This window comes from Lontra canadensis, unplaced genomic scaffold, assembly GCF_010015895.1.
Source record: "Lontra canadensis isolate GAN:19392208 unplaced genomic scaffold, GSC_riverotter_1.0 scaffold22, whole genome shotgun sequence".
Classification (NCBI taxonomy): domain Eukaryota; kingdom Metazoa; phylum Chordata; class Mammalia; order Carnivora; family Mustelidae; genus Lontra; species Lontra canadensis.
In genome coordinates this window covers 10,804,861-10,817,350 of record NW_022631016.1, presented here as the reverse complement: position 1 = coordinate 10,817,350, position 12,490 = coordinate 10,804,861, and the positions used below count along the sequence as shown (strand labels likewise).

Genomic DNA, 12,490 nt, shown 5'->3' with positions numbered 1-12,490 from the left:
GTGTGAGGCAGGTGAGATAGCATGTGTAAAAGGTCTGAGCTGTGTTTGGGAAACCAGAGGAAAGCCAGCATAATTTGGTCTTTGGACCAATGGGGAGCCATCCGGGAGACATATTTTGAGCAGAGATGACATGGTTGGGTTTGCGTTTTGTAAATGCATGGAGAAAGGATTGGGGGAGGGCCAGTGGGAATGATAGGACAGTCAACTGAGGGTTATAATAATATCTCAGATAAGAGATAATGGTATCTTGGACGAGAGGACAGGTAGTGAAGCTGGAGAGGAGAGAGAAGATTGAGAAGATCTTTAGAAGGCAAAGCTGGGTAGAATTTGGTGAGCAGGGGAACATGGTAGGAGAAAAAAAAGGGAAGGGTTAAGGAGGAACCCTAGATTTCCTGCTGAGAAATCTCAGTGGATGAGTGTGCTAATCAGTGAGATAGGGAATTATTGGAAAGGGATCAGTTGGATGACAGGGTGCAGAGAACTTAGGGCATGAATTTGATATTTTACAGACTGTGTTTGGGATTCTCTTGATAGATCCAAGTACAGAGGCCCAGTAGGCAAATGGATATGGGTTCTATATGGAGACACAAAAGGTTACAGGCTATGGGCATAGATGAGCTCACCCAGAGAGGGAGTGCAGCATGAGAGGGGAAGAGGGCAAGGACAGGGCTTGGCTCATAGTCCAGAAATAAATGTGGCTGCAGAGGAGCCTGGGATAGTCAGGTTTCTGCTAATTCCTCCTCTCATACTGCATCGATTTGGCTCTAGGGTTAAGTCAGATACACAGTAAACTTTGAGTCTTTGATTAGAGTTTCAAAATTTAAAAGGCTTTTACATGATCTGTTTTTATCCAAATGGAGATATAATTGACATAAAACATCGTATAAGTTTAAGGTGTATAATGTATTGAGTAGATACACTGATACTGCTGCATGATTGTCACTGTGGTGTTAGCTAACACCTCTGTTGGCCACATAGTTACCATTTTGTCTAGCAGTGGTAGCAGTTAAGCTCTAGTCTATTAGGAAGTTTAATATTTGCAATAGAGTTTTGTTCTCCATAATCCCTATCCTGTGTATTGGATCTCCAGGCCTTATTCATCTACTGGTTGCAAGTATGTACCCTTAAACATCTGTCCTATTGCCCCTCCCCCAGCCTCTGGTAACTACCGTTCCCCTTGGTTTTATTTTCGAGTTTGGTGTTTTCGGATTTCACATGTAAGGGATATCATAGAGTATTTGTCTCTGTCTGACTTGTCTCAGCCTAATGCCCTCAAGTTCTGTCCACGTTGTTGCCAGTGGCAGGATGTCCTTTCTCATGGCTGAGTAGCCTTCCACTGTTGCATGTCTTTTCTGTCATCTTTCTTTCTGGTAGAGTTTGATGGGAAGTTTTCCAACTTAAGTTTCTGTTGTTTAGTAATAGCTCCATCTTTGTCTCTTTCCCTAATTGTATATCTTCATACACATGCACCATTTCTTATATTGCATTTTATAGCTGGGAAAAAAGTATAGGAACGTACGAGGCAAATAGTGAGGTCAGGACCTTTGCTGAATCTGGACTGTTGATGAAGGATATGTGACTTTCGTGTGATCCAACGAGAGCTTGCAATTTTAATAGGACATCTGCATCAGTGCAGTGAAAGAGAGGGACATTGAGCAGAAGCTGAAGCAGGTGATGAACGAGTGGGACAGCAAAGCATTCACCTTTGGCAGCTTTAAAGCCCGTGGAGAGCTCCTCTTACGGGGAGACAGCACCGCAGAAATCATCGCCAGCATGGAGGACAGCTTGATGCTGCTGGGCTCCCTACTGAGCAACAGGTAAGAAGTCCATCCGTCTCTCCCCTGAGATTCGGGAAACATTGTAACAAACATTTTTAAGGGAAATTCATTTTTAAGATGCAGCAGTAGCCCCCATATCATTTAAATGTTAAAAATCCTTGTTGTAATTTACTCCTCGGCCACAGCTTGTATAATCCTGTTTTTATTTCATTATCCCCTGTTTGTGGGATGTGTCTGAGACCATCAACTGGACAAAATAACACAACATGTAATTAGCCACTCGGATCTTGCGGAACGTTTCAGCTTTGCTGCTGACAAGCCTCGCCACACAGCTGACAGCTTGACCGGCTCTGGAGTCCAGGGGAAATTAGGCTGAGTTTCAGAATAATCATCTACTTGGGAAATCATTGTGCCAACATATGTGGACTAGAAACTCTTAGTTGTGTCCATACTTTAATGAGATGACAGATTAAGATGGAGAAGGAATTTAATTCATAAAGAGAAGTAAAACAGCGCAGTCAGATACTAGTCTAACACTTCTACCTGACACTTCCCAGCAAAGTCTTCACGCTTTGGACACAGGAGCGTTAGACTCATGAACTGAATGTTTCCTTGGTTCATTGCTTGCCTTTGCTCTTTTGGAAATAATTTCTTGTTCTCCAGCATCTTCTCAAATATTTGGTGATAGGGTATCATGTGGGTATCATTGAGATATGAGTTTTTTGCATTCCGTCTTTCAAATATCACTCTACTCTGTGTACATATGTGTTTCAGTAATTTTAATGTAAGGATTAATAGCCCCTTAATACTGTTTGCATAAAAATTTCTCTCTATATTTACTTGGTTCACTTGAGTGTTTGAAGTGAGTAATCTGGAGTATACAATTAGATCTTAGAGATTTAGACCATTGGTAATCTTGACTCTGAACTGCTCAGGATTTGAGAGTTTTAATGAATTCGGTTGTGATTCATACCCAAGTAAGATAAAGGATAGATGGAAAATAACACTCCTTAGGGAGGTAGACAATGTAGACTTATAAATTAAGTAAAAATTATTTATGCTAAGAATCAGTCAACTCTCCTTACAATGACATTGAATTCACAGACAAGAGTTGTGTGAGGAACACATATTCGGTACAAATTTGTTGAACACCTACATGTGCCCTGTGCTCTTCTACGTGCTATGGAAAGAAGAGTGAATAAAACAAAGATCTCCATTGTTGTAGAACAGCATTCTAGTGAAAAACATAAATACCCCCCCCGAAAATGTGCAATATTAAAATAGTTTATGTAACTATTAAGACTATGGGAATGAAATTTTATTCATGAATATGACTCATTTGAGAAGACTTCAAGTCCATAGTCTGTTGGAATAGGAGTGTCAATAAGGGAGAAGAAGAAGAGGGAGAACAGTAATAGGCAGTGGAATCATTTAGAATTTTATCTGCGAATAATAGAGGCACCACAGACAACATTGCGTGCATCAGACTGAGGTTTGCGTGTCTCTCACATAAAGGAATCTCTAAGGTTGATGCGAAGCTCCACCTCACCATCAGGGACCTAGGCCTTGTCTGGCTTACTTTCCTGTCTCGTCCAAGCGTGGTCCTTGTCTACTGTAATTCCCCTTCTGTCCTGTGCTGCGACTGCTCCTCCAGAAGAGTGGTTCTCAGAGTTGGCTATAAGCTGGACACACCTAGGGAACTTACATCCCAGTGCCTGGGGCACATCTCAGACCAGTCAAATCAGAGTCTCTTGGAGGTGGGGTCCGGGAGGGCATGGGTCGTTTTTAAGGTCTGCTGGATGATCCCAGACTGCAGCCAAGGTTAAGAACTACTGATGTGGAACTTAGTCCTGGGACTGCACGCTGCTGCAGAGGAGGCTGGGAAATTCAGTACTGTAACTGGGCAGCTCTGTGTCCAGGGAGAAATGGAGTTCTCTATCCAAAGAGAAGGAGAAAAGACATTGCAAGACCACGTCAGTTTCTGTCTCAAGAAAGAAAAAGAAAAAGGGAAGCTATAGGTTAACAATAAAAAGTGGCTTTCAGAGTGTACACGTTCAGATGTGTAAGCCCTAACACATGCACACTTGCGTGTGTGTGCACACACACACGCACACACACGAAAGTGGCTTTCAGAGTGTACATGTACAGATGTGTAAGCCCTAACACATGCGCACTTGCATGTGTGCACACACACACGCACACACACACACAATCATGAGTGGGTGGATATGAGTGAGTGGGAAGTTGGAAAGAGACCCAGAAAAGGGGAGGCTAGAGAGATCGCAGAGGTTGTCATATTTGAAAATTGAATTAGTTGTTTGGTCTCCACCAGTGTCCCTGTAATTACTCCATTTTATATGAAAAAACCAGAGAGTTCCTGGAATGAGCACAGAAGGTCAGCAGAAAGAATATTATGCTCTTGGCTGTAGCAACACTGACTCACATTTTATTTCTCTAGAAGTTGGGTGGAGTCAAGTCTAAGTTGCTAACAAGTTGAGCAATGTACAATAAATAGTGATGAATTCGTCACTTGGTAGCATCATTTTAAAAACCAGGAACAGGGGGCCGCTGGCCGGCTCAATCTAAAGAGCATGCGACTCTTGATCTCAGGGTTGTGAGTTCAAGCCCCACGTTGGATGTAGAGATTACTTAAATAAATAAAACTTTAAAAAGCCAGCAACATAAAGTCCTAAAGAAATGGGTAAAAATTAGGATAAAAAATCTTTCAGTTTGAAAACAACAATAAAAAGAAAACACTAAAAAAAAAAAATTACCACCCAAATGCTGAATGTACTTTCCATTTTAGGTACAATATGCCATTCAAGGCCCAGATTCAAAAGTGGGTGCAGTGCCTTTCCAACTCAACAGACATCATTGAGAACTGGATGATGGTGCAGAACTTGTGGATTTACCTAGAAGCTGTCTTTGTCGGAGGAGATATTGCTAAGCAGCTGCCCAAGGTTTGAATATTGTCCTTAGGATTTCATCAGAGGTTTACCTTAGAGAATTGTCTAATAGCTAATAATTCCTTTAAAAATGCAATAATACCTCAACCTCTCTTGAGCCACACCCCCCTCAATCTTTTTGTTGTTGCCTTGGAACTGTTTTTTTAAAGAGCAGTTGTGGAGAAGAAAGGATGCCATTGCTAGAGAACTGGGCCATTTTATAGGAAGCGGAGGGTTAAGAGAACAAAGGACAGATGCCTGCATAATTGATACGTTTCTTCAGGTAATTTGAAGGTAGAATTTGAAACAGTGTAGAATTATGGAATTGTTATCTCAACAATGGTAGGATAATTTCTTCTGCTATTACTGACAGTTTAAAACAACCATACTGAATGGTATACCCAATTATATCTGCACTGGAAAACTGGGAGGTGGAAACAGGCAGGAAAAATCTCCAGAGCAAAAAAAGGACTTCTCAGGATTGTGGAGCCTGTTTCTGTCACCAAATTAAATCATCTCACGGGGAAAATGGAGGGTAGTATTTTGAGATGTTTATAAAAAAAAAATTTCTACCAAATCTCAAGGACTCTTATTTGATTACCTTAAATTGTTTGCAAAATTGCAATGTTTTAACAATAGGCTTGGGTTTTAGAAGCACAATTATGTTGAGCGCTCTCTGTGCTCGGCCTTCCTACCTTTCCCAGTGACAAGTTTTCGGTGTCGTTATAGAGGACAGATCTGTTGGCCTATGTATTTTTTACCTACCACTGAAATGTTTCCATACACGGAAATTTTAAGTATTTGTATTTATTTTTGCTTTTATATTTGGGCATGAGTTTCTTCTTGGTGGGTGGAGGTGAATCTCAAATTGGACTTAATAGTGGAAACTTGTCACATCCAATATTGAAGGAGGTGGGTGGAGTGTCTGGGTCTCCTATTTGATATTACATGCTTATTGGTAAATTATAGGAAGTTTAAGGGAAGAAAACAAAAATTATTTCTACTCCCTCAAAGTAATCTCTGTATTTTCCACTTTTTTCTTCTGAAAAAAAAAAAAAATCTATGTTTAAAAATTTTATAGCATTAGGGTTATACTGTAATTAATTTTGTTTTATTTATTTATTTATTAAAGATTTATTTATTTGAGAGATAGAGTGCACACAGGTGGGGAGGGGCAGAGGGAGTCTTTTTTTTTTTTAAAGACTTTATTTATTTGAGAGAGAGCAAGAGCGGGGTTAGGGGCAGAGGAAGAGGGAGAAGCAGACTCCCTGCTAAACAGGGAGCCTCATGTGGGGCTCGATGTTAGGCTCAATGTGGGGCTTGATCCCAGGACTCTGAGATCATGACCTGAGCTGAAACCAAGAGTCAGATGCTTAACTGACTAAGCCATCCAGGCATCCCCTAATTTTGTATCTTATTTTTAAATGTTTGCCTTATTTCCTAGATATAAAAACAATTCAGTGCTCAGAATAGAAAACTTGAAAAACGTAAAATTCACTTTATTTAGAGATAACTATAAAAAATGCTTGGGAGTGCTTTTTCCTCCCAGGCTGTCTCATATTGTATTTTCATTTCCGTATCTGTCTTCTTTTAGTTAACATAATGGGGGTATCTTCTTTAAGGAAGGGGGTGGGATGGTGCAGAAGGAGAGTTGAAATAGAACACATGTGACTTTTCAGGCATGTACAGTTGGGGTATCCAGACTGGTCAGAAATCTGGTCTCAGTGGAAGGTCTGTGAGATGCTCTGACCTTGAGATCACAGATGTGTCCAAGTGTGTGTTGTTACCTCATTCTGTAGGAAGCCAAGCGCTTTTCCAATATCGATAAATCTTGGGTGAAGATTATGACTCGGGCCCACGAAATGCCAAATGTCATTCAGTGTTGTGTTGGGGATGAGACCATGGGGCAGCTGTTACCACACTTGCTGGACCAGTTGGAGATGTGCCAGAAATCCCTCACTGGGTAAGTTAATTGGCCCTGGGAAACCTGCCTTAGCATCCCAGAGATGAACGGGACCAGAGGGACTAGACAGCATTAGGAATATTGATTTTCTTTTGCTGAAGCTTAGTTCATGTCTGATGTTGTTGTACAGATAAAACTGGTAGCTCAGCACCTCATGTTTTGGAATAAGGGGACTTAGGGCTTCTTCCATTACTGGGACAAGACAACATGGGACAACATTCTCATGAAGCTTTTGCTTTTTAAAATTAATACACCTACTTTTCTGATTTCCTTCTTGGAAAAACATCTAAAGAGACAAAATATTTCATTATACGCAACCAAGAACAATATGAACAGTGTAATGTACACACGTAGTCAAGATTATATAGAAATGAGGCTTCATACATCTGTGGTGTACATACATACATACACACACACACACACACACACACACACACACGTATAGGAAGCAGGTTGGGTGAATTCCAGGAGCAACAGATATTTTTTTTTTCTTTTCCTTTGGCTAGTCAAGATCAAGTCATGTGAGCAGAAATACGTTAAATAGTAATATTGTAAAAACAGTTAACTACACATTCTTTCATTTATATTTTATTCTTACTGAAGTATAATCGACATACAACATTATACTAGTTTTAATATACAACAAAACTACTTATAAGCAAATCCTCCAAAATAGATTTTTAGAAAAAATAGACTCTCAGGTATGAAGGATTTGATACATTTTATAAAATTGTTGAATGAAAGCAAGTGACTGTTGAAGGACATTTGACAAAAGGACTTTTGTTTTCGAATGGTTGATCATGTGCCATTCTTTTTAACCATAATGCTTAGCATGACCAGCCGTGTTGCAGCACCTCTAAAGGTTCTTGGCTGGAGACCTAGCTTGATGGCCATGCAGTCTACTACGAGACTCAGGCCAGAGGGAAAGAAGAAAAGGATTAGAAAGCTTCCATGCTCTCAGAGCTCTTCATGTTGGAAAGGTTGAGGGGCACGAGTCACTAGGACATCATGCAGGACTCAGTTGCCCCCGAGAAGCTTGCTGAGGAGTCATATCACTGGTCTTTCTGCAGCTGAATTTGTTGCTTTGCTTCCTCCTCTCCCACCCTCCACTGTACATACACACTCATGCACGCAAACACACTCCTTTTTTCTTCTTTTCTTTTTCATTCTTTTTTTTTTTTATCATGCTCTCTTTGACATTGTTTTGTAACTCCTTGGAGGAATAAGTCTACTCTGTAATTATTCATAGTTTTTACTGAGCTTTTCATGACTTTTGGTTCCCTAAGGGTTATGGGCCAAAGCACATAGTCCTGGTACAAACACTGGAGTATAAATGTTTACACAAAATAACACTCTTCCCAGCTGATGAGGGTCTGCAGCAATTGGAAGGGACTTCTGACAGGTCCAGAATAAATTGTCTACTCTGTCACAGAGGTTTGGTCGTCACGTTCCACATGCCTCCTTTCAGCCTTGTCTCACTGGAGAGACAACATTACCTGATTCCTCATCAGAATCAGACTAGGTTACTGCGAAGGGGACAAGTAAGGGGGATGAATTGGTAAGAATGTTTTTACTCTTACCAATAAGAATAAAGAATAAGGAATTCCCTATTCTCAGTAAAGAGTAAAGATAAAGCTTCTACGAATAAGATAGATCGGGATATTTAAAATAAAATTTGCCTTTTCAGAGTAAGGAGAGAAAAACTAAAATAAACAACATAAAACACTCTGAGCATAAAAGTAAGACTTTAGGAAAATGAGGAGGATGGAAACAGAGACTCTTGAGTGGTCTTATTCTGCCCTCTCTCTGAGGCCAGACTTTTTATTTTTTTTCACATGCCCAAAGTGAATAAATCCAAATTGCCAAAATGATTTCTTGTAGAGTGTACTTACTGAGTATTTCATGAGTGTTGAGGAGGAAGATTACATCGCACGCAAAGCTTGTCCCTTTCTGTCGCTTTAGAGGCACCTCACTTCCACAGTCTACTCTTCTGTCTCCTTCCTTTCTTTGCTTCTTTCAGCCTCTGAGAAAAGTCCTCTCTTTTGTCTTAAGGAGTTTGGCTCCTGCCCTCATGCTGGGCCTCCCATGCAATGGCATACATGTCTAGCATTAGACTAAGAGTGGCCGGCCAAGCGTGGTCTAGAGGGTGCAGCTGGCTTGGCTTCTGGTCTACACCATCCTTAGTAAAAACTCTACCTTCCTATGAAGAGACTCTGCCTGTATGCACTAAGAACATTTCCCCCATGATTTTACACAGGAATGAAACAATAATACACATGACAAGGAAGGAACAGACATTTTTTAAAAAGGTCAAAGTTTAAAAAGGATTTCTGGTAAGATTTTACAATGTAAGGAATTACAATGAAAGCTACAATAATTATATGGAAGTATGCAAAGAAATAAAGTTACAGTGGTACAGATATGAAAATAACAGAAAAATTATATCCATAGCATAAAGGGTCGCTGTAAAATAAATAGAGAAATGAAAGCACAGTTGAAAGCAGGGCAATGGCAGGAACATTCCCCGGGTTTCAGTACATCCTGGAGCAGAGAGCAGCACCAGAACCTCTTCACACGGTTTATTCAGAGCTGGATTTTACTTCTGCTTTGGTGATGGATTCATTGTGTTCTTTAAGATGCAATCCAAGAATGAGATGCAGCCTTTCGCTGACACAGCACTGTGCTTGCAAACAAGTCTAACCCCCCCTAAGCTCCCGGTGTGTAATTGCTCCTGTCCTCCACCAAGAAAGTACACTTTTCCAGATGAAGTCAAATGTATGCCTTACCCTTGTGAAAACTGAAGAAATTCACCTATCAATCCTGGAAAAAAAAAAAATTTCTTGTCCGAATATGGAACGTTACTTGGCAAGAGGAGGAATGAAACAAAACAAGACATTGAACAGTATGTGGGAAAATGAGATTGTCTCAAGATCTTTCCCCACCCAGATTAATTTATTTCTAGAAAGGCCTGCTGTGTGTGCTTATACAGTATCTCTTTGCCTCTCCCCACACAGGTACTTGGAGAAAAAACGGCTGTGCTTTCCTCGGTTCTTCTTCGTCTCAGACCCTGCGCTCTTGGAGATCCTGGGGCAGGCGTCAGACACACACACTATACAGGCCCATTTGCTGAACGTGTTTGACAACATCAAAACCGTCAAGTTCCACGAAAAGGTTTGCCTACTTCGAACTGCTGGCCAGTACTTGCCATCTCTTAAACTTCCGCTGTCTTTATGAAGTAGCTCTCTGGTCGGTACAAAGGGTGACTTCCCCATCTGTTCGCGCTCTCAGCCCGTGATAAAAAGCGAACTTCTGGGCCCCATTTGCCTTCAGAACTGTGTGATTTCTTAATCTCCAAAGTGTAAATTTGAGTAACAACTAGTTTAAACGTGATTAGGAATGCACTGTGTGTAGCATTCGTGGTTTTGCATGCCAAGCTCGGTGTTTAGAAATTCGACAAACCAAAGAAAGCAATTGTTCAAAAAATAATGCCTTTGCTAAACAGAATTACCTCGGTGATTGGATTGTTTTATCAGCTTTCAGACGTTTTTGGCATGATCGTAGTCCCTGTTTCTCATCATGCTTGATTGAAACCTTTTTTTTTTTTTAAAACACTTCCAAGAAGTTTCTAGAATCATGGAGTTGCAGGGAACCTAAGAGAAGCCATTCAACGTGAGGATGTTGCCATTTGCACAACTGCCAGGGGATGCTGCCTGACCCATCCCGTCACCCACAATTCCCTGAGACAGTGACGCCTCTAGTTTGACAGTGTGTTCTGTCGTCCCCTGGGGCTTCCTGTAAACCCTCGTTTCTTCATCCTGGTGTGTGGTTTGCTCTTACTGAGCAGCCTCTGTGTGCCAGACAGCGTGCGTAACATGGGAATGGGGGGGCTCGAGTGGGGTCTTTCTAGAGCGCAGTCGCTGCGGTGGTGGGCCTGTCGCATCACAAACAGTCAAATGCCAGTCCTGTAATTTCACGCCCCTGGGTACATGTCAGGCATGGTGCTCGTCCTGGGGTTCTAAGGAAGAATTGATCATAATCAACACCGAAGGCGTTTTTATGCAATACAGCGCTCGTCAGACATTTGGCAATTTAACGGTTGATAATTATCGATTGGCTGTGCTTGTGTTGTGCACAGAGATCATGGGGATGCTGTTGGGGGCCTTCGCCTGGTAGTGTAAGGGAAGGCCTCCTGCGAAGAACGTGGTGCTTGAACTGATGATTTGAAGTGAAACACAGCCGGGCAGGTGGGGAAGCGGAACATGGACCGTTCAGAAGGAAGGGCAGGCGCAGGGGTCTGAAGGTGGGGCAACTGGGGTGTCAGAACTGTGAGGAACTGTACTAGTTTGCTAGGGTTGCTCTGGATTGACAACAGAAATGTATTCTCTCACAGTTCTGGAGGCTGGAAGTCTGATCTAAGGTGCCAGTGGGGTTGGTTCCTACTGGAGGCTCCGTAGGAAAAGTTATTCCATGCTTCTCTCCTACGTTCTGGTGACACTTGACAACCCTGGATGTTCCTTTGCTTAGACACCTGTCACGTTGACATCTGCTTTTGTCTTCCCGTGATGTTTTCCTTGTGTGTCTGTTATTAGTTCCCTTCCACTTGTAAGAACACGAGTTCCTGGAGTAGGGCCACGTTCATCTTACTTGATGACTTCTACAAAGACCCTATTTCCAGATAAGGTCCCATTCACAGGTTCTGGGGCTTAGGACTTAAACACTTATTTTTGGGGTACACACTTTAACCCAGAAGAGGCAGTGATGAGCAAGGGGAAGAGGGAAAAAGAAGGAGATATGGACCAAATTCCAAAAGGCCAAGTGCACCACGCTACGGAATTCCGTTTCACCCTGAACGTGATGGAAGGCACGGGAGGTTTTTACACAGGGAAGTGACCTGATCTGTATTTCAGGAAGATTCTCTGGCTCGGTGTCATGGGGCATTAAATAGAAGAGGGGACATGGAAACTAGTATCAGAAGTGACAGCACAGTAAGGATGGAAAAGACTGAGTTGCTACCTTGAGGAGGCGGGCGGGCAGAGAGGAGGCGGGACAGGGTGGACTTAGTGGTTGAAAATCGTGTTTTTTGGTAGATTTGCTGGATGTGTGTGTTTAAAGGTGGACTGAATTACACAGGAATTTCTCCCTGAGATTGTGCTCACATCCTCTTGGGCTAGGACTTCAAGGTCACAGAGGGAAGCTTCTCATGGTCTCATCGTAGTGAGGTCAAATTAAACTTCCTCATTTTTAGCCACCGTTCATAGAAATTACTTCTTAAAATAAATAGCATTGCTTTAAAAATTTTTTTATTAACATATAATGTATTATTAGCCCAGGTCTGTGAATTGTTAGGCTTACATACTTCACAGCACTCACCATAGCACACACCCTCCCCAATGTCCATCACCCCACCCCCCTCTCCCTACCCTCCTTCCCCCCGGCAACCCTCAGTTTGTTTTGTGAAATTAAGAGTCTCTTATGGTTTGTCTCCCTCCTGATCCCATCTTGTTTCATTTTTTCCTCCCTACCCCACAAACCCCCTACTTTGCCTCTCAAATTCTTCACATCAGGGAGATCATATGATAATTCTCTTTCTCTGATTGACTTATTTAGCTCAGCATAATACCTTCTAGTTCCATCCACGTCGTCGCAAATGGCAAGATTTCATTTCTTTTGATGGCTGCATAGTATTCCATTGTGTATATATACACCACATCTTCTTTATCCATTCATCTGTTGATGGACATCTAGACTCTTTCCATAGTTTGGCTATTGTAGACATTGCTGCTATAAACATTCGGATGCACATG

The 12,490-nt window shown here is 41.7% G+C and overlaps 1 protein-coding gene across 1 annotated transcript in view; it reads left to right on the top strand.

Annotated features, from left to right (window-relative positions):
* DNAH5 (dynein axonemal heavy chain 5) overlaps positions 1-12,490 on the top strand; it is a 224,312-nt gene that overhangs the window by 68,595 nt on the left and 143,227 nt on the right. Inside the window, exons 29-32 of the mRNA XM_032861880.1 lie at positions 1,618-1,817; positions 4,585-4,738; positions 6,523-6,686; positions 9,701-9,857. Of these exons, the coding sequence (XP_032717771.1) occupies positions 1,618-1,817; positions 4,585-4,738; positions 6,523-6,686; positions 9,701-9,857 (675 nt within the window). The remainder of the gene's footprint in view (positions 1-1,617; positions 1,818-4,584; positions 4,739-6,522; positions 6,687-9,700; positions 9,858-12,490) is intronic.